The 19848-nt window shown below is 46.4% G+C and overlaps 4 protein-coding genes across 4 annotated transcripts; 2 read left to right on the forward strand and 2 right to left on the reverse strand.

Moving 5' to 3' along the window:
- Nucleotides 1-6404: 6404 nt before the first annotated feature.
- Nucleotides 6405-7185, reverse strand: LOC147602081 (histone H1.01-like). The gene has a single exon (XM_086751261.1). It carries the CDS (start codon nt 7183-7185, stop codon nt 6505-6507), a length of 681 nt encoding a protein of 226 aa, XP_086607387.1. The 3' UTR covers nt 6405-6504.
- Nucleotides 7186-15780: 8595 nt separating this feature from the next.
- LOC147602082 (histone H4) lies at nt 15781-16163 on the forward strand. The gene has a single exon (XM_086751426.1). It carries the CDS (start codon nt 15796-15798, stop codon nt 16105-16107), a length of 312 nt encoding a protein of 103 aa, XP_086607552.1. The 5' UTR covers nt 15781-15795; the 3' UTR covers nt 16108-16163.
- An 841-nt stretch (nt 16164-17004) lies between these two features.
- On the reverse strand, nt 17005-18161 carry LOC147602083 (histone H2A type 2-C). Its single transcript, XM_086740092.1, has one exon. The coding sequence runs from the start codon at nt 17599-17601 to the stop codon at nt 17212-17214; it is 390 nt and encodes a 129-aa protein (XP_086596218.1). The 5' UTR covers nt 17602-18161; the 3' UTR covers nt 17005-17211.
- A 533-nt stretch (nt 18162-18694) lies between these two features.
- On the forward strand, nt 18695-19353 carry LOC147602084 (histone H3). The gene has a single exon (XM_086740093.1). The coding sequence runs from the start codon at nt 18861-18863 to the stop codon at nt 19269-19271; it is 411 nt and encodes a 136-aa protein (XP_086596219.1). The 5' UTR covers nt 18695-18860; the 3' UTR covers nt 19272-19353.
- Nucleotides 19354-19848: the final 495 nt, after the last annotated feature.

The following is a 19848-nucleotide window of genomic DNA, read 5'->3' on the forward strand; positions in this document are numbered from 1 at the left end:
AGAGTTAAGATCCAAGTGGCCAAAGGTAGGCAACCAGGGAATGGGCACAGAGTTCTGTTATGAAGACTGTAAGTATACAGTGGAGAAAACAGAGAAGCAGGGAAGATTTGTCAAAACACTACAATGGTAATAGCAATTTGCATTTTTACTAGGGCAGTTGTGTACAACCCAGCATGAATATGCAGTATGAAGATCAAGTATTTACAGCCTTGGTTGACTAGTGCCGGCATACACTGGTTGCTGAAAGAACAGCAGGAACTCCTCTTTTTTTTTTTTTTTTTTTTTTTTATGGCCAGTGCAGGTCCTGACCTATGTTTTGCTTATTTTTATTGTTTTCAGTGTTTGATGAGGACAATAATCCTATTATTATTTTTATATATTTCATTTTTTTCCACAGCTCCTGGCAGCCCAATCCTGAAATCATTGAAAAGCAAAACCCTGCAGTCCTTGGGAAAACCAAGCCCTGGAGTTTCACCGATATTCCAGGAGAAGGCCTGCAGGAGTGATGAACAAAGCTTGTAAGGCACTGGAAGTGCAAAGAGATCACAAAAGAAAACAATCTGCAGAGGGAAAATTGGTATGAAACACAGCTCCAAATCTAGAAAGAGTTGTCTAAAATTGAGTATGGAGAGCAAATGAGGACCCCAGGAGAAGTCATACAGATTACTTTGTTGTGCTTTGACAATATACTCTGCAGATGAGGTATCTCAAATCCCCACGGTGAAACATGGCTGGTATCCCTCAGTACCCAGCACTGGTCTGGGTGCATTGTGATCTACGTAGTCAAACAAACAAACAAACAAAAAAAACTTGTGACAGAAAAACTCTATTGTGTAATCTTGCTAAGTCAAACGTGCCTAGGTGGAAAGTGGTTCCGCACCCGAACTCAAGCTGGCCTAAATCTGTACAGCCATGTAAGCAGCAGAGAATATGTCTGGTATTAATGATATTGATGTCGCACTCTGACTTTTGGAGAAGCAACACTGGCTGTTTCCACCTCCCTGGCCATACACTATAGCTCTCTCCCCATTCATCTCCTTCCTTTTGAGAACCTGTAAATTTGGTCTTGAAATCTGCATATTCACATCTCTCCATTTGTTCAGCCCAGGATACTACGAAGGGCCTTTTCCCTCCTTTATGCAGCTTAAGGTGCTCACTAATACTGAGGATGTGCAACAACAGCACATCCCTATTTTACATGTCTTTGAGCCTTAACTATTATCATTCCGCCTTTTATCAAAGACTAGCTTCCAGTTTTCTCTTAACAAATGCAGAAGCTTTTTTTTATCTTAGTATTGGAATAGTTTCACTTAAAATAAAGCCCCAGCCTTGATGTTTTTAAGAAGCGAACCTCTAAGGGAGTCTTTATTATTATTTTTCAAAGACATGCTGAGGCTATGCAGAATAAAGTCTTACTCTCACATGACAACAACTATAGTAAAAGACACAGAGATACATAAAAAGCATGGGAGTAACAGAACCCACTAACAGAGAACAAAGAGATAAAGAAGTACATGTACAGAAATTACCTTGTTTCGTGGTAATCTGACAGGCAATCTGTCTTTGTGGTGATTAATGCCGATGAAAAATTCTGTAACCCCCATAATACAAAAATACTCACCAGTGCAAAGTGATTTATTATTCTGTGACAGATTAACTATTTGAATAGAATTATTTTCACATTGCTGAGAGTCTGTTCTGCTATACGTAGACCTTTATCTAACTCATGGATTTATTTGCCATTATTTTCTTTTCCCATTTCTACTTTCAGTGCTGGAACATCTCATACTATTGATATCACCATTTACTAAGTAAGCAAATCTCTGAAACAAAAAGCTGACCCTAAGAAAGAGAAAACAAATGAAAGTAGGTCTTCCTTGTAGTAATTTGCAATTCTGAACCTTTTTTTTTTTTTTTTACTTTCCTCCTGATTTTTGAGCAGCTTAGCACTTAAAATCATAAAGTAGATACTTGTGTTTTCTGTCAAAGTATGACCACTGACTAAACACTGGCTTTTTTTTGCCTCCTGTTAAGCCACCTCCTCTTTGACCACTAGCAGCTCAGTTCTCCATGTCACATCGTTGCACAGAATCACTGACCAGTCTGATTCCAATCCAGCTCCCGGGTCAGAACTATTCACAGAAGACAAAATGTGTTTTGTGCCCGAGATCCATATTACCTGGGTTCCAGGCAGTGGTATTTACATTTCTTAGAGTCTGTAGTGTGGGGAAATGTCCATGCAGTGAGGGCACTGTAGAAATTTAATAAATCTGCTGTTCATCTCAGAATATACATCAGTCTGAGCACTTTGCAAATGTGGAACAGGCCAGGGACATGACATAGCCTATATAAACAGTTGAATAAATAGAAGCTACATGGCCACAAAGATGTGATGTCTCATCATATAATACAAAGTCTTGTTGTAATCTTATTTTTGGCTATTAATAGAACCTTTGAACGTGCTAGGAACTGTCTAGGGAAGTTTCTGCTAAAGTGACCAGGCCTGAATAACAGGCCTGAGCCAGAGCTGACCTGTGGATGATTCGTGTTTCATTGCTATGTTCAGCAGGATTGTGTTGTTTTAATTATAACTTCTTCAGTATACACAGAGTGTGAGAAAGTACATCATAAAAATAAGTAACAACTCCTTAGCCCTGTGTTGTTTTAATTATCACTTCTTCGGTATACTCAGAGTATAAGAAAGTACATGATAAGAATGGATAACAACTCTTTGTGTGTATGAAAAATAGAAGATACACAAGAGATGTGTTGCATCACAGCAACTCCCTTGTTTCCTCTTTCGAGCTGTGGCCAAGCTCTGGGGGCGGGGGCAATGGGGTAACTGAAACCAGATGATTCTAAATTTTAGAATAATGAAAGAGATGTCTTTATTTAGCACTATAAAAGGCTGGACCCTCTTGCAATGACTTTGGAGCCCTCACCTATGAGTGGACACACTGCATAGGACCTCCCAATTGCCAGGACATGCTCTCCAAATCCTCACTGCAACTGGGGCAGCTGATCTGGGTGATGGTAACGTACTAATAGGGCAATTGATGATGTATCTTTCTTAATCACTATACTTATTTTCATGTAGTAATAATTAGATGCATTACCTTTAAATGCTATTGCTGTTAATCCGTTGAAAATCACTACTAATCTTTTATTACTTTCTCTATTTGAATAAATCAAGTGAAACTTAATTTTGTGGAGTATTTTGGTATTTGAATCTTTTGCGCTGATCTTGCTCTGTGGTAAAACATCTGCTCATTGGTTCTTAGAAAAGGACACTCAGTTAAGAGAGAGATGGAGATAAGGGCATGATGAGCGAGGAAGATGTTCTTTGTAACAAATGTATCCAAGGTCCAAAAACTGAACAGATTATCAGTATTACAAGAAAACAAAATAAAACAATATTAACCCCTCTTGGCTGTTTTGAGGCTTGAGTTTTCCTTACTAGCACGTATCCCAAGTCCTCTTCAAGCAGCCCATCTTAGCGCATGGCACATCTTGGAACATACTGAGCAGAGCTCTTCTGTTTTCCTTCTTTCCACAGGTTCATGAGGCATCTTAACAGGTTTGAGAAAATAAATGAATGCCCAGATGTCCAAAAAGGATGTCATACAACAGTGAGATGTGTTACCTCTTCACTGCCATCATAATTCACATACTTGAAGCTCAGCTCAGCAGGTTAGCTAGAAATTTGAACCACAACAGCAAAATAGTATCCCTTGATTTTTTCTTAGGATGTCAACTTCTCTTACGATCAGAATAGGAAACTGCTCAGGTAGCTGGAGAGCAGCCTGTTGAAGATCATGTGGGGCCCTGAGGGTCACACGGTGATAGGACATTGTAGCACTGACTTGGTAATTTGAGATAAACTCTTTATGAGGGAGAATCAGTCTGGAATTGTGCACACCTACCTCGGTAACTGAGTAGGAATCCACAGGGCTAGCAGTGCACAGGCTGAGGGGAAGGACGATGAGAAAGGATTAATTAAGGGTACTGACTGATAGGCCAGTGGTGCAGTTTGCATTAACATGACATTACCCTTGTCATTGCAAGCTTGTCTTCCTCAGGCCATTCTTGCTCTTTGTCACTGCAGTCCCCTTTTCCAGCTGGGAAAAACAACCTCCAGTAGGTACCTGTGCTACATTGCCCAGTTCAGGTTTACAAATTAAACAGGATTTTTTTTTTGTTTTATTTTAATTTTGCCCCTCTACTTGACCGTATATCTAGCAGAGCCTATATAGCTAGTGCATTCAGTATTCCTGCATACACATACACTTCCTTGCTGTAGTGTCGAACAATCTCTTACATTATTTGGCAGCTATCTCCAGCTGAGGACTATAAAGTCTATTTAGCTGAACCCACGGCTCTATACTCTTTCACTTTAAAGGCATTTTAGACTGGTATCATTATACTTAGGCTGGTGTTCTCAGTCATCCCTTGTGTTCAGTGATGTGCCAGTCTTCTAAATCTCAACTACTGCAATGTCCAAGGTGGGTAACTGCTCCAACTGAATTTTCCTAAAAACAACAACAACAAAAAAATTATAATAAATCGAGTTTTCTATCTTACCTCCCAGAAAAGCAAAAGAAGCACCCTGATGCTTCCTCTAAATGAGGAGGGAAGGTAAGTTGAAACAGGCAGAGAGTGAACTGCTGTCACTCATGACTGACCTTGACTCATTTCAGAAGCCAAAATGTTTATTCCAGGGCCATCCTGCTGAGGTCAATTCAATTAGCAGGGATGTGTGATGCAGTTTTGCCTATGCTAGTGTAATTTGGTTTCACCTTTTTGGGCTCAGCTGTGAAGAAATAAATTAAGCATGAATATCATATTCGCTACAGCAGTGTGTCTGTTGTTTGACTGTACTCAGCAAAACTCTACTTTTTTTCCCATCAGTTGTAAAGGGCTGAAAAATTGCTGTTGACCCACTCTCCTCGGGTCAGTGCATCCATCTAGTTGGGTGAAACCCTTTGGGAATTAATGGGTGCGACTCCAAACACCCTTTGCTTATGGTAACTATGAGAGTATAGTAGGCACATCTCCATCCCAAACAGGGGCACAGGCATATGAGCTCAGGAATTCGGGTTGTCAGGGTGCAGTGATATGGCCCGATAATTTCAGACAAAAAGGTGGGATGTGTATGCAGGTTTGTATGTGATATATAGGAAAAGGTCGTAAACCTGAGCAAGGACTGAAATGTTGGATGCACCCTAAGAGGCAATGTAGAAGAAGAGCAAGAACAGCCTTTCCGGAACATGACTTAAAAATAGAGGCTCTGTTTTTTATTTTACTTCTTTTTAGTACAAGGATTTAAGACATGGACAGTCTTTGCAAAAACACGAGTACCAGAGAAATCCGATCCCACTATTTCTCCTCCAAACTGCAGGAACCTCGTTTCCGTGTAATCCCTGCAGATATAGGAGGTTAACAGCTACAGACTTTAGATTAGCAGTCTTTGTTGGGAGTTTAACAGGTAATTCCACGAAATTCTCCGTTTTCCTGCCCGCTGGGGAAGCGGTGGTACCGGGAGCGTGACTTCAGTGAATAAACAGCCTCTGCCCCAAAACTTATCCCCGACTGCTTCTCACTGCTGGCGCCCAGGCAGAGCCAAGCGGGGCGAAGGGCATCGCTTCTGCCCACCGCGCCCAGGGCTGGCTGCGAGCGGCTCCGCTACCCAAATGAGCCCCCGGCTATGAACCCACCCCGGCAACTCCAAAGCGCCAGAGGTTCAGCACCGCATCCGAGGAGCGGCGGGCAACACCAAGGTGCTCAAAAGGAAACTGGAAGCACCCGTGCCGTACGATTTCCAGGGAAAGGACGTGTTCACAAGGGACAGAACCGGACTGGGAGTGACAAAGCCACCATAGGAGGGGAGGCGAGCACGTACCCAGGAAGTTCATAAGCCTCTACCGCTGAGAGAGGAAGAAAAAGAAAAAAAAAAAAAAAAAAAAAGAGCGTCTGTTTAACCCTAAAACTGCTGTGCTCCAGAAGAGCCCGAGAGTCGCGGCCAATCTATGAGGAGCGCGGGCTTTTCGAAATGGGTACAGCTCCAGGAGGCGGGCGGTAGCGCCTCAGAGCGCGGATCTTCCTCCCCCGGCCGACCGGAGAGAAACTACTGGGAGCTGCGGCGCCCACCTACACTCCCCCGACTCCTCCTCAAAAGCCAGGGTGCCGTGAAAGCTGCCCAGCTTCCGCGGGGACTTTGGGCTCGCACCGATTTCTGGCGGCTAACGGGAAGGTATTTACACCCAAACCCGCGGGGGGAGTACTGAAGTGAGCTGTACCGCGGTGAGCACTGCCGCGGATGTTTATAGTTACCGCACCGACTTCAAGCAAAGAGCAGTGCCTAAAAAAGGGAAGTTCAAAGAGCGCTAGCACACACACAATAGAAATACAAATAGAGTATTTCAGCTCTTTTCAGGAAAACTTGGGTGGCTCTTAAAAGAGCCGTTGGGTTTATCTGCAAAGCAGATGGATTTGTTTCAGGGTGATTTATTTCTTCTTGGGAGCCGCCTTCTTCGCCTTGGCTGCTTTGGGCTTGGCCGCCTTAGGCTTGGCTGCTTTGGGCTTCACCGCCTTCGCCTTGGCCGGGCTCTTGGCTGCTGCCGCCGCCTTCTTGGGCTTCGCAGCCTTCGTCGCCTTCTTGGGGCTCTTGGCTGCTTTCTTGGCCGCGCTGGCCGCCGGCTTCTTGGCTTTCTTGGGGCTCTTCTTCGCTGTCACCGCCTTCTTGGGCTTCTTGGCAGCACTGGCGGGCTTCTTGGCTGCCGGCTTCTTGGGCTTGGCCGCAGCGACTGCCCGCTTTTTGGGGGCCTTTTCCTTCACTTCTCCAGGTTTCTTGCTGAGGCGGAAGGAGCCGGAGGCGCCCGTGCCCTTGGTCTGCACCAGGGTGCCCTTGCTGACGAGGCTCTTGAGTCCCAGCTTGATGCGGCTGTTGCTTTTTTCAACATCGTAGCCGCCGGCGGCCAGCGCCTTCTTGAGGGCGGCGAGGGAGAGCCCCTTGCGCTCCTTGGAGGCGGACACGGCCTTGGTGATCAGCTCGGTGACGCTGGGCCCCGCGGGCTTGCGGGCTTTGGAGCCGCCCGCCGCCTTCTTCGGCTTCTTGGCGGCGGCCTTGGCCGGAGCCGGCGCAGCGGCTGCGACATCGGGCGCGGCGACAGGAGCAGTCTCGGACATGGCGGCTGCTGCGGACTCGGCGCGAACAATAGCGGCGCCGCTGCCGCTGCCCCCTTTTATAGCGGAGCCCCGCGCGCTGATTGGTGCGGCCCGCCCCGCCCCGCCGCTCGCCGCCGCGCCCGTTGTGTTTCTTCCCGCTCCAAAAAGGGCTTTTTCCTCCCGAAATTTACAGCCCATGCACCCCGTTTCTTTCCGAGCCGGGAGAGGGGCGCCTGTCCTACCAGCTAACTAAGTTTCCCGTTGGAAGGAGCAGAAATTAGGGAAAAGCGACCCCAGAAACCCTGCGGCGTGGAGCCGCAGAGACCTCCAGACAGAGAAACTTTCGTTTTATCTTTTAAATTAAAATTATACCATCGGGTAAATATGAACAGCCGGCGTGAAATCTTGTTCTTCAGAAAGTTCTCTCCAGATTAAGGCAAAAAGCAGAGCTATTTGAGGGGTTTGTCTCAGGGGAAATTGATGTTAAAGCCGAGGAAGTAACACAGCTTCGCTCCCCGGGTCCCAGGCGCGGATGCAGAGCCGGCTCCCTCGGCCGAGCCGCTTCCCTCCGAAATCGCAAAAACCCACGCAATGTCTCTTCAGCCACCTCGGTGTCTTCCCTAATGCTTTTTGGGGAGACGCCTATGGTTTAGCAGGGTGTGTGAAAGCCGCTGCTACTTTACGTCTGCTTAAGTATTTCAGTGGAACAAAGCACCGACCTGACCTTCTGAAGGCTGATGTTCTTGTCATTGCACTTCCAGCGTAACCTTGCATGAAATATCTTTCGTTTGTTAAATTCAGAAGTCAGCGTAGTTACAATTGCAATATATCGATTTTTAGTCCTAAAACGTAGAAAATTATTTGTCTCTTCATCGCCATTTGATGGAATCCCTTGGGAAACACGATCTGGGGTGTAATGAAATTTGAACTGGACGGCGAGTTCGGTAATTAGGACACTTCATTATGCAAAACTAATTGCTTTGTTGTGATGAATGAATGTTGATTCTATAAATGTTTAGCTTTCTAACAGCATCTAGTGATTCGCCCCTTTGCTCCTTTCAAAAGTAAGATAATAATTTGCACCTTTTCAAGATAATTCCTTCCCTGAGTCAGTGGCGGCTTCATTTTCCAAACAATGAAGGAATTCTCACTTTCTTCCTTTGTTTCAATTGCAAGTTGCTTTCTTTTTAATACGAAACAGTGAACAGTCTGTCTGCACTAACCCTGTGTTTCATACACTAGGTACCGAGCTATCATTATCCCGTAAAAGCGGGTGAGGAGATCAATTCCAGGCTAAAAGAAAGTGGAACAGAGCGAATTAAATGACAGTACAAGGTGGAGGTCCCGCTACCTGGGACTGTGAAAATATACAAATACGCTGACTTGAATCTCCGTGTGACATTCGAGAAATGTCACATTATTTTCTGATTATGTATGTTTAACTGAAAATGCTAGAAGGCTACAATCAAAGCAAGGAATAGAGTTATTCTAGTAATGTGACATACTGTGATTTTTTTTTCTCTACTTGGAGGTGAAATGTGGGAAGAAATAGGGCTCTCCCAGAGAATGCATCTCAGCCTGTGTTACGAAATTAAATATGTGTTTTGAGTGACCTGGCTGCGATAACGAGCACGATGGAACAGCAAAGTGCGAGACTGCAAAACTGTGCATTGTGTATTGATTAAACGCAGAAACTGGTAGCGGATTTTAATGCCCGTTTTATCTGATGGTTATTTCCTATAATAGGGGAGGGTTAAGGTCCTCAGTGACGTGACTGAACATTGTAGTAGAACTGCTGGCATTCTGACAAAAATATTTTTTTTCTAAACCAGTAGTAGTGACTCCACTGTAACAAAGAATGGAGATTTAAAGTGCTTCCGGAGGCAGTGGAGCCAACATTTTGTAACTATCACATTGACAACTGTATATAAGTGGTTTGTTTGTCTCAAGCTATTCACGTTTAATTACAGCTTTCTGTCAATTCTCTGGACTTATACAACAAGGAATATTGTCATCCTTATCAGTCTTTGAAAGATTCCTACTAATATTTCTATTTTTTTTTTCCAAATTCTTCAAGGCAGAAACGGACTCTGAGATTCCTGGAAACAGAAACAAAACACTCATTTTTTTTTCTTTCATTGTCATGATTGTTTGGTTTTTTTTTTACTTATTTAGAAATTGGGAAATGTTTAGAGTTTTTATTCTGATCTTTCAAGCCCATCATTTTTACACGTAAAATACATTTCTGTACATCAGAGATTATCTCTGTCCACTATGCAAGAGATTTGTGGCCAAGAAAAGACAGATTGGTAGTATCAGGCTGTGGGTTCTCATAGGAAAAAAAAAAAAAAGTTATTATCTCCCCTACAATGTAGGTCAAATCAAAGACGGGCATAAACCAGAAGATAGGAAGAGCAAACCTCAGTGCTGAAGCAACTCACAGATCATTTTCCTCCCTCTGGCTCTTTCATTCAGTTACATTTTCCTCTTGGATGTTCAAGTATAATATCCTAGAATTATCTGAGTATTTGGATTGTAATCCAGTAAGTGGATTTAAATTTCTCAGCCACAGTAGACTAAAATTTAATTTTTCAGCTACTGTACAACATAACACAAAACAGAGCGCAGGTACTCAACACAGGAACTTGGTGCAATTACATAGGTACAACAGGAAGGCTTACCCAAGCTTTGATATTCCATTACTTCTTCAGGCAGAAATCATGTTCGGACTTGTGGGGATAGTCACTCCGTCCATCTTTCCTTCGTATTTAGAATCAGTGTCAACAAAAATACTGAAATATTATCCTAAAACATTATTACTTTATTTCCAGGAAATAAACTCTTTAAGGAATTAGCACAGGCCTACAGAGAGATTCTATTCAGAACTTCCATAAGAGGGTATTTGAAAAAAAAAAAAGAATCATTCACGGGAGAATATGATGGGCTCAGGTTCTACACCAAAAACCCCACACCTGCTTTAGATCAATTCAACTTTATGCAGATTGGTTAGTGAAATTGGACATCTACCTTTCATCCTATTCCATGGAAGAACATGGTAGGTAGTACCACACGATTGTTCCCCTGTGTTTTAAAGCCCTCTTTCAAAGCTTGGGCCAAGCACAGGTGTCTTAAGAATCAGTAAATCAAGAATCCCTGGTTCCTTCTGCTTAAAAGAGTCTCAGCTCCCCTTGTTTTCCTCTGCGCCTACTGACATGCATTTTCCTGAATTACTAGGTGATGAAAAATGTCCTATAATAAATGGCGATGCAGTATTTCAATTACCACCATGCACAAATGAACAGCAGCCAATTTCTTCACTGTGAATGGCGGCTTCTGCTATGATGAGCCTCTTGGCTTGGTAATCTTATTTCATTCTTCTGACAAATTTCTGGATACAGCTCATGGTGAGACATGCACTACAAAATGTTCAGAAGAGTCTGTAACATTTGTGTGAGGGATTTCAGTGATGGTACATGTAGGGCCACTGTGGGAAATTACAAGCTGCACACAGCTGTGGGAACGTGACCTTGGAGAGGGGAGCTCGGAGGGTTGTTATTGAGCAGGATGTTGCTGGTATCTGGGAACCGCTGTTAGCCAGCAGGGCACATACTTGGCAGGCCTTGCTGCATGCACTGGCCACGCGTGCACCAACACCTGGTCAGTACTCTGCCACTGAATCTGCTGAGGGTATGAACAGGGGCAGCTCAGAGCAGAGGGAGAGAAAGGACCCAGAGCTCACTCTACGAACAACAGGGGACACTCTGAAGGTGCTGCACCTACCTTCCTTCTCTGCTCTGACCCCGCTGATCATCATCCTCCTGCTCGGCGGTGTCTCCAGCTTAGTCGGGGTGGTAAGACTCATAAAGGGAAAACAATACACTGGTAACTGTTTATGCTAGGAACTGTAACTGCTTATGCTGGTAACTGCTTATGCAAGGTTATAATAGAGCAATACTGTTGTGCTTTTAAATATCATATGTTGCGTGAACTTTGTGCATAGCAATCCTACAAACCGGTTACAACATTTGAAAGACACTTCAAAGTAATGGCTTTTTTTTATACAACAGAACATACCCTGTTGTCAGGAAATTGAACTATTTTTAAAATCACAAAAACATCATTCAAATACAGATAAGAACTACTTCTCTATCTTCCAGCCTTTGTCCAGTAGCACTCTTGAGAGGATGGAAACCCTACAACTCAGCATGCGGAAGTTCCAATAGACTAGAACTTTCAGTTTTTCTTTTTCTGTCACAGGGAGCAAATGGAATTTCTGACACAACATTAGACCTAACAGCTGCTGCTGGACCTGGCTTAATGGCACAAGGATGAGAATGACATGAAGGAACAATTTATGTATACTTGGCAGTACAGATTTGATAATAAGTATGGCCTAGAAAGAATCGTTTTCCGGGTCGCAGATTCCCAAAGCTGATTGAAGAATGAGGTGACCTGCAGTGTTTTTCTAAAAAACATATTAGAGCTCCTTCGAGAATTGCAGGGTTAGGATGTGAATGGAGCCTTCTTGTCCACAAGCAACTGGCAGTTATTGCCCTTTGGAAACTCCAGATATGGCACAAGCAGATAAAGTTTTGGACAGCAGTGAGGGAACTCAAGAATGTCTACGAAACTCCTAATGCACTTGTAATTTTTTTTTTCCTTTTAATCTACATGGCAAAAGCAGTACATGGAGTTCCTCAACTGCATTGATATCTGCTGGACTAATTCCTATTACTGTGTAAGAGCCCGAGTTTTGAGACTACCTTAGACCAATCTCCAGCTATTTCTACACTGAAAGGAAAATATATTTGCTTCAAAGCCTATTAAAACAATGCTGTAGTTTTAACACTAAAAAAAAAAATTAAAAAATTGTGACGTAAGAACGTAACATGACTTTTCTTTCACTTTCTACTATACTAACATAAAATGCCAATTGTCTCTTTCGTTAAGAGATTTTTTGTTGTTGTTAAAAGAGAGATACTTACATTCCTCCTTTAATTCTTGAAGTGGCTCTTGTCCTTTAATACAACTGAATGATTAATCTTTTGTCTGAGCGTTTACGTAACAAAAGAGAATTATTTATCTATAACCTAATGGGTACAAACTGACAGCAGAACAAGGCAAAGCTGTCAAGACAGCTTCCATCCAGTTTTTGGAGCTTGGAATTTGTGAGTAAACCTCCAAAATTCAGAGGACAGCGTGTCTCAGCAGCCTAAACCCTGCCACATTACTTTTTTTTTTTTTTTTTTTTTTGTGAAGAATTTAACCTGACACATATAAGGAAATTATCAGGTGAACTCTTCAGCATGTATTGAATTAGAGAGAATGAGGAAAGATAATCAGACGAGACATAACTGAGTGGAAATGTAATCAAGAAAACTGCCACATACAAAGTGAGCAAAACACTGATTTCTAAGGCTCTGCATATTTGGAAGCATTTAGGGGCATATTCAGAATAAAAGGCCAGAGTAGACCTTTAGAAAATTACTTCTATTGTTTGCTGCATTAGGGAGTCACTTTGAAATTCATTTTACAGCTGACACGCTCACTTTTCACATCTTCAATGCTGGTCCTCATTGATGAAATATAGAGATCAACTTTGTGTTTGTAACACACAAATCAGATTTTTTTTTTCTGCGTATGGAAATATTTTTGTCCTGATTTTCTGAAAAACAAATACACATCTCCCCATCCCAAACCAAACCTACAAGTTGTGGTCTCTAGCCTGATGATTTATGAAGGTAAGAAGCTAAGAAGAAATTGTAAGAACAATTTAAATTGAGATAATCTAAAAGAGAAGGGAATAGAATTGAGGGAAAAAAAACATAAGAATTTCTGGATTTTCACTGATAGTAATAACATACTGGCTATAGTTAGCCTACTACTTTACAAATTATTATAAATTGTTCATTATCTTATGGACAATGTATATTTCTTTTTGTATGGAATGCTATTTAGAAGAGTTCCAGGATACATGTGTATCCCCAATCCCCATTTATCTATAAAAGAAAAGTGGATGAAAGGAAAATAAAATCAACCTATTGTTTCTACATGATCACATTCACTGTAAACTCTAATTGTTCCAGGTAGTTTATAACCTACTGTCATGTTCATCCCCTGTTCACAGTACACAGCACCAAAAGAGCTAAAGATAAACAGTTCAAGGATTTAGTGCTAAGCACAAAGGAAAACACAACCAACCAAACCATGAGATCTGTACCCATTCTTGGAAATAGCACCCACGAGTGACGTGGCGACTTGTAAAAAAATGTGGACATGCAAAAGGTTGTGCTGCACATACAGCAATACCATACTGTTCAAAATATTCATGAAAACACTGGGAAAAAAAAAAAAAAACCCAGCAAGAATAGAAAGTTCAATAGATGCTCTTAACAGTTAATGTTATCTTGTTGAAAAAGCGATGAGAAAATGTTTGAAGAAAATGAAATGATACCCAGCAGATGGCAGGAGAGAATGAGATCGGTGAAGTGAAGGAAAGCAGCTCCTAACCCTTTTTGGCACCACTCTCCTAGGCAAAGGCTGTGCTCAAAAGGTGGGGGACAGAAGACGGCCATCTCCTGGGTCATGGACACGTTAAGGTACAACCCATGGAGGCGCTTGAGACAGGGCCCCAGCACCTCCAGAGCGAGGCAGCCATAGGAGCATTCAAGAACCCTCGTAAAAGGAAGGTCTGGGCTCCCTCAGGCCACCCAGAGCCCTTTATCCTGAAAAATCTCCTCTGTCTCTGTGTGGATAACGATGTGTGTATCTGGCTGAGATGAATACAACCAAATTCTCTATATTGAAATTACATTAACCTCATAGCCTCAGTGGGCCCTGAGCTACAAAAAGGAAGATTACAAGGACAGCCAGCAGAAAAGAAGTACAAATTTAACCGTCATTATGACCGATTTTCAGAGCCATGAATTTGTATCAAAAAACCAAGGAGAAATATTGTTGCTGACACTGGTGGAAGGAAAACATATTACATGAAAGAAAGAGTGTCTATCGACTCAGAATTATGTCAGGGCTTTGAGCACATGGAGGTATTACCATAAAAGTTTGTCAAGAAACTCTAAGACTCAATTTGGAGTTTTAGAAAACAGGCGTTCTTTATTACAGTTCCTGATGTACAGGGGATAGCTCCACCTAACATGCATGCCATTGTCTGAAAACAAAGAAAATATATAGAGGTTATACATAAAAATTAAATAGCTTTCAGAAAAATCATTAGTATACTCATCACATTTCCTGGAACTATTTAGCATATTTAAATATCCTTTGTGCATGCATAGTGAAATGGATTCGTCGTCCTCTGGGGGTCTCCGGTGGCCACAGACCCCCAAAACTCAACGTCCTTTAGTTGAACTCTTTGCTGGCACATGCTCAGTATACATCCTGAATCTGTTGCCAAATGTCTACCAGCCCAAATTGGGTCAAAACCTCTATTCTCCTTGTTCAGGCCTTGAGCAAGGAGCTACCTATCTAAGAAAAACATTACTATCTAGCTAAGTTCAGCAACTATTCAACTTGGAGTATCACTAAACAAGTTGTCCTTTTAGTCTGGTGATTTTCTCGCTACACTCCCCTTGCAGAGAAGGAATATCTGTGAATAACTTGTTCTTTTAGTCCGCTATCAATTCTTCCTTTTCTTTAAAGGTGTTAGGTTCCAGCTGTGCCTGTATATTCCGAAGGTTACAGTGATGTAGCATATTATAGAAAAAAAGTGTTAGTGAAACATTTTACTTACAATTTCATTTTACTTACAGAGGTACACATGTACAGATCTGAAATAGGAATTTTTATTGTGCATTTGGCATGCAAGACTGATTTTAATCCAGCTAGGAGCAGCAATCTAAATAGAAATCTTATGCTTTTTGAAAGTGAGCAGGATGTCTAGGACTTAACTTGAATCAACATTCACGAGACAGGAGAGAAAATAAAGGTCCTTCTCCAGTTTCATGCTGAAAAAGCACTTTGCAGAGTAGACAGTGATTTTTCTAGTCTGAGTCAGGCACAGCCGGGATCTGGGGAAACATGGAGGCTTCCTTTCTGGTCTGAGGTGAACGCACAGATGTGATTTTCCTGGTGCTTTGCAGCATCAGCCAAATAGTAACACGAAGCCAGCGAGGCGACCTGTCAATTCTTACGTTCAGCAGCCGGTTGTCAAGACGGCCATGGAGTGCTTGGGATGTGACCTCAGAGCCGTGGCGATCCGGTCAGCGTGACCTTAACAGCGGCCCACGGGGGCCGCGAGGCCGCCGGCTCCAGAGCACGGGCGCCACCGGTCCCTCGGAGCTGCAAGGTCTGTGCGCCGGCGCCGCGCCCGGAGGAGAAAAGGCCGGGAAAGGGAGCTTCGGGGGCAGCGGGGCTGGGGGAAGGCGAGCGAGCCGGAGGCGGAGACAAAGGCGGGGACCGTGGCGGCCAAGCCGCCCGGGGCCCCGGGGAGGTGGCCGAGAGCAGCGAGGGGCGAAGGCCCCGCCTCGCCGCGGCCGCCTGGCGGGCGGAAGCCCAGGACCCGCCCCCTGCCCGTGCCCGCCCCTGCTCCCAATCAGGTCGGCTCCCACCGCATAAAGGCCGCGGCGCAGCCGGCTGCGGCTGACAACTCGTCGCGGGCAGAGAGTAGTGAGGATGTCTGGCAGAGGCAAGGGCGGGAAGGGGCTGGGCAAGGGGGGCGCCAAGCGGCACCGCAAGGTGCTGCGCGACAACATCCAGGGCATCACCAAGCCGGCCATTCGCCGCCTGGCTCGGCGCGGCGGCGTCAAGCGCATCTCGGGGCTCATCTACGAGGAGACGCGCGGCGTGCTGAAGGTCTTCCTGGAGAACGTGATCCGCGACGCCGTCACCTACACGGAGCACGCCAAGAGGAAGACGGTCACGGCCATGGACGTGGTCTACGCCCTCAAGCGCCAGGGACGCACCCTCTACGGCTTCGGCGGCTAAAGCCTCTCGCTCCGGCACCATCTCGGCAACCCAAAGGCTCTTTTAAGAGCCACCCACTTTGTTATTTGAAAGAGCTGTGTCACTTTGTGTTAAGCTTCTAAGGTATGGATGCTCCAGAGTTCTACACACTTCTGTGTCCCTTCTTTCCTTTCCTTTCTCTGCACCCTCAGACATTCGTGCAGAGCTGCATCCGGACCTGGCTGGCCCTGCAATTCGGCTCTGCCTTCCTCTAGTGCTTGGCCTCACCATTTCCCTTTTCTACTTGCTCTCCTCTGCAGCAGCTGCCTTCAGGAGAGCTGGCCTGCGGGCACCCCAGCCTTTCAGCGAGCGTTGTGTCCGTTTGAGGCTCTTTCTGAGGCGCTTAGAGGCGCCAGGAAGCCCTGGAACCTGCCGCGACCGGGAGGGTGAGCTTAGTGCCTTCCTTCGGGGGCTTCAGCGAGCAGCCCCCAGCTCCTCCCGCCTCGCAAAAAAAAGCTGGCAAAAAGGCTCTGGTCTCCCACGTTCCCTGCCGCAGCGCCGCGGAGCCTTATTTTCCCCACGCGCGAGCGGGGACGCGGCAGTGACACGCGGGGTTCGCTCCGGCCCGCGGGGCGAGGAAGCGGCCTCCTCGTTCTCGCGCGCGGTTGGCGGCGTCTGCGGCCGAGCCCCGCCTCCGGTCGCGAGCGGGTTAAGCGCCATCGCCCTTTCGGAAGGCCCGCGCGGGCGACGATTGGCTCCGAGCGGCCGCGCGCCCAGCAGAGCCCGCGCTCCGCTCCCCGAGCGGTCTCCCAGCACCGCCCCGGCCGCTGCTCGCTCAGCCCGGTAGCGCCGTCCTCCGCCCGCCGGACGGGGTGCAGCTGCGGGGCCAGCGGGGAAAGCGCCGGCTTCCCGGCCACGCCTGAGCTCTGCGGCGCAACAGGGCCAGGACAGCTGAAGAGGGAAGAACCTCCCACCGCCAAAAACACAATGCCCACCTGCCTGTCCCGCGGCAAAAACGCACACACTCACGCCCTGCCCCCGCCGCCCACGCAGTAGCGCCTCAAGCTCCTTCTCGACACTGTGGGTGGCTCTGAAAAGAGCCTTTGGGTTTTGCTTCTGTGCCGGGGACGCTTCCCCGCGACCAGCCTACTTGCTCTTGGCCTTGTGGCTCTCAGTCTTCTTGGGCAGCAGCACGGCCTGGATGTTGGGCAGCACCCCGCCCTGCGCGATGGTCACCTTGCCCAGCAGCTTGTTGAGCTCCTCGTCGTTGCGGATGGCCAGCTGCAGGTGGCGGGGGATGATGCGCGTCTTCTTGTTGTCGCGGGCCGCGTTGCCCGCCAGCTCCAGGATCTCGGCCGTCAGGTACTCCAGCACGGCCGCCAGGTACACCGGGGCGCCGGCGCCCACCCGCTCCGCGTAGTTGCCCTTGCGCAGCAGCCGGTGCACGCGGCCCACGGGGAACTGCAGCCCGGCCCGCGACGAGCGCGACTTGGCCTTGGCCCGCGCCTTCCCGCCCTGCTTCCCGCGCCCGGACATCCTCGCTCAGCAACACAGACCCCGCGCTGCAACAGAAAAACAAGGCACGCTCCCGCGCCCTGAGCACCGCCCTTATATCCCTTCCCTTTGCGCGGCCGCCGCCTCCTGATAGGCCGAGGCGCCGACCGGCGAACGCACACCCAATGGCGGAGCGAATCTCGTCCCGCCCAATAGCGAGAAGCGCAGCGCTGACAGACTTGCGCCCGCGCGCTGCAGGCGGCCAATTACGAGGCGGGGCGGGCGGGCTTCGGCGGACGGCTCCGCCCGACGGGAATGCCCGCTCCCGCCGCCGCTCCCCGGACCCACGCAGCCGCGCCGACCCCTGCTTGTATTTTCTCTTTAAAAGGAAGTTTAAAAAAATTGAGCAGCTGGGTCGTCAAAGAGCGGGCTTGGAGGGGAGAGTTGAGTACGTAGAGACGAACGAGGAGGTTACCGGGACAGGGGACATGCGCTGCACCTTCCCGTGCCCCGGTTGTTTCACTCTGGGTCTTCCCCCGTACGTAATATTTCTCCCCTTTCAAACACCAGCTCACCCCAACGTTTTCCGACTGATGAAACCGTACCAGCTTCCTTGCTTCAGGAAACCGCCACAGCTCGCTCCCACCTATCGTCTCCCCCCTCCAGCGCGCAGGCGGACAATGTCATTGCTTGTTCCTGTTGGATGTGTTCCTTTGCTATTGATAGAGAGAGAAAACAGTAGAAGTATTTCGTTCTTTGATTTTTTCTTTTATTTCCTGTTGTTCATTACTCTTTAATTTTTTTTTTCTTTTTTACATCGAGCATAATTTTTCTCTGTATTTTTTAATGTTCCATATGTTTCTGTAACATTTTAGCGTATTTAAAAATGATTCATACAGCTTCCAGAGCTATTAGTCTTTGTAGTTCTGCATGCAAATAACAATTATAAAAAAAAAAAAATCACAGTGAAAAAAAAAATTTTAAAAATTGCTTAAGTCATTTACTGCTTTCAAAATTCAGTATCAGTGATTTATAAAAGGTTTCCAGAAAAAAAAAATAATTAAAAAAAAAAAGCTAACAGAGTGATTTACTTAGTCAGTACAAAGTGTGCAGCAAGAACAAAGACATAAAAGGACAGGCTGTACAAGCCAGTGGCGGGACTTTTAAACTTTGAATCCACCAATTAGAGCCAGCCTCTCCCATCCGCCTATCAGCGAACGGGCCGGTGCTATATATGCTGCTTGAACTGAGGCAGGCTGTCAGTGCTTCTGGCCGTTGTTACCAGAGTTTGCTGGTGAGGGATGGCTCGCACGAAGCAGACGGCGCGTAAGTCGACGGGCGGGAAGGCGCCCCGCAAGCAGCTGGCCACCAAGGCGGCCCGCAAGAGCGCGCCGGCCACGGGCGGCGTGAAGAAGCCGCACCGGTACCGGCCCGGCACGGTGGCGCTGCGCGAGATCCGGCGCTACCAGAAGTCGACGGAGCTGCTGATCCGCAAGCTGCCCTTCCAGCGCCTGGTGCGCGAGATCGCGCAGGACTTCAAGACCGACCTGCGCTTCCAGAGCTCGGCCGTCATGGCGCTGCAGGAGGCCAGCGAGGCCTACCTGGTGGGGCTCTTCGAGGACACCAACCTCTGCGCCATCCACGCCAAGCGCGTCACCATCATGCCCAAGGACATCCAGCTGGCCCGCCGCATCCGCGGAGAGCGTGCATAAAGTGCTTTAGAAAATTACCAGGCATTTTTAAGACGTATGTTAAGCAACCCAAAGGCTCTTTTAAGAGCCACTACATTCACAATAAAAAGAGCTGTAACACTTGCACAATTTTTTTTAACTGCCTTTTTCTTTAAAAAATTCTTAAAGTTCACTTTATTTAAGCATTCAGATTTATACGTGTTGAAAACCCTCTGACTAAAGTTTCGGATACAATCAGGTAGTCAGCTAAGGCTGTGTTAACGACCTCCCTCCGTGTGCTTGGGGTGGATGAGACAGAAGGCAGCGAGCTGTGTCGGTTTCCCCATGTAGTGAAGCCTGCAGTTTCACACGGTCAGAAGACTGGTGTTTGAAGGGCGGAATGTTTCGGCCGGGGGAAGATGCAGCGTGAAACAAGAGGGGCAGGTGAGGTGAAGCACCTTTCATTTCTCCCGGTTACCGCCCCCTCAGTCCTGCTCACTGACACAGCCACGCTGTGTTTTTGTTCGTCTCTACGTACTCAACTCTCCCCTCCAAGCCCGCTCTTCGACGACCCAGCTGCTCAATTTTTTTAAACTTCCTTTTAAAGAGAAAATACAAG

The sequence above is a fragment of the Chlamydotis macqueenii genome, chromosome 1, assembly GCF_036417535.1.
Source record: "Chlamydotis macqueenii isolate bChlMac1 chromosome 1, bChlMac1.mat, whole genome shotgun sequence".
Lineage (NCBI taxonomy): Eukaryota > Metazoa > Chordata > Aves > Otidiformes > Otididae > Chlamydotis > Chlamydotis macqueenii.

Coding starts and splice junctions, on each gene's coding strand:
- LOC147602082 (XM_086751426.1), top strand. CDS start 15,796: ATGTCTGGCAGAGGCAAGGGCGGGAAGGGGCTGGGCAAGGGGGGCGCC.
- LOC147602083 (XM_086740092.1), bottom strand. CDS start 17,601: ATGTCCGGGCGCGGGAAGCAGGGCGGGAAGGCGCGGGCCAAGGCCAAG.
- LOC147602084 (XM_086740093.1), top strand. CDS start 18,861: ATGGCTCGCACGAAGCAGACGGCGCGTAAGTCGACGGGCGGGAAGGCG.
- LOC147602081 (XM_086751261.1), bottom strand. CDS start 7,185: ATGTCCGAGACTGCTCCTGTCGCCGCGCCCGATGTCGCAGCCGCTGCG.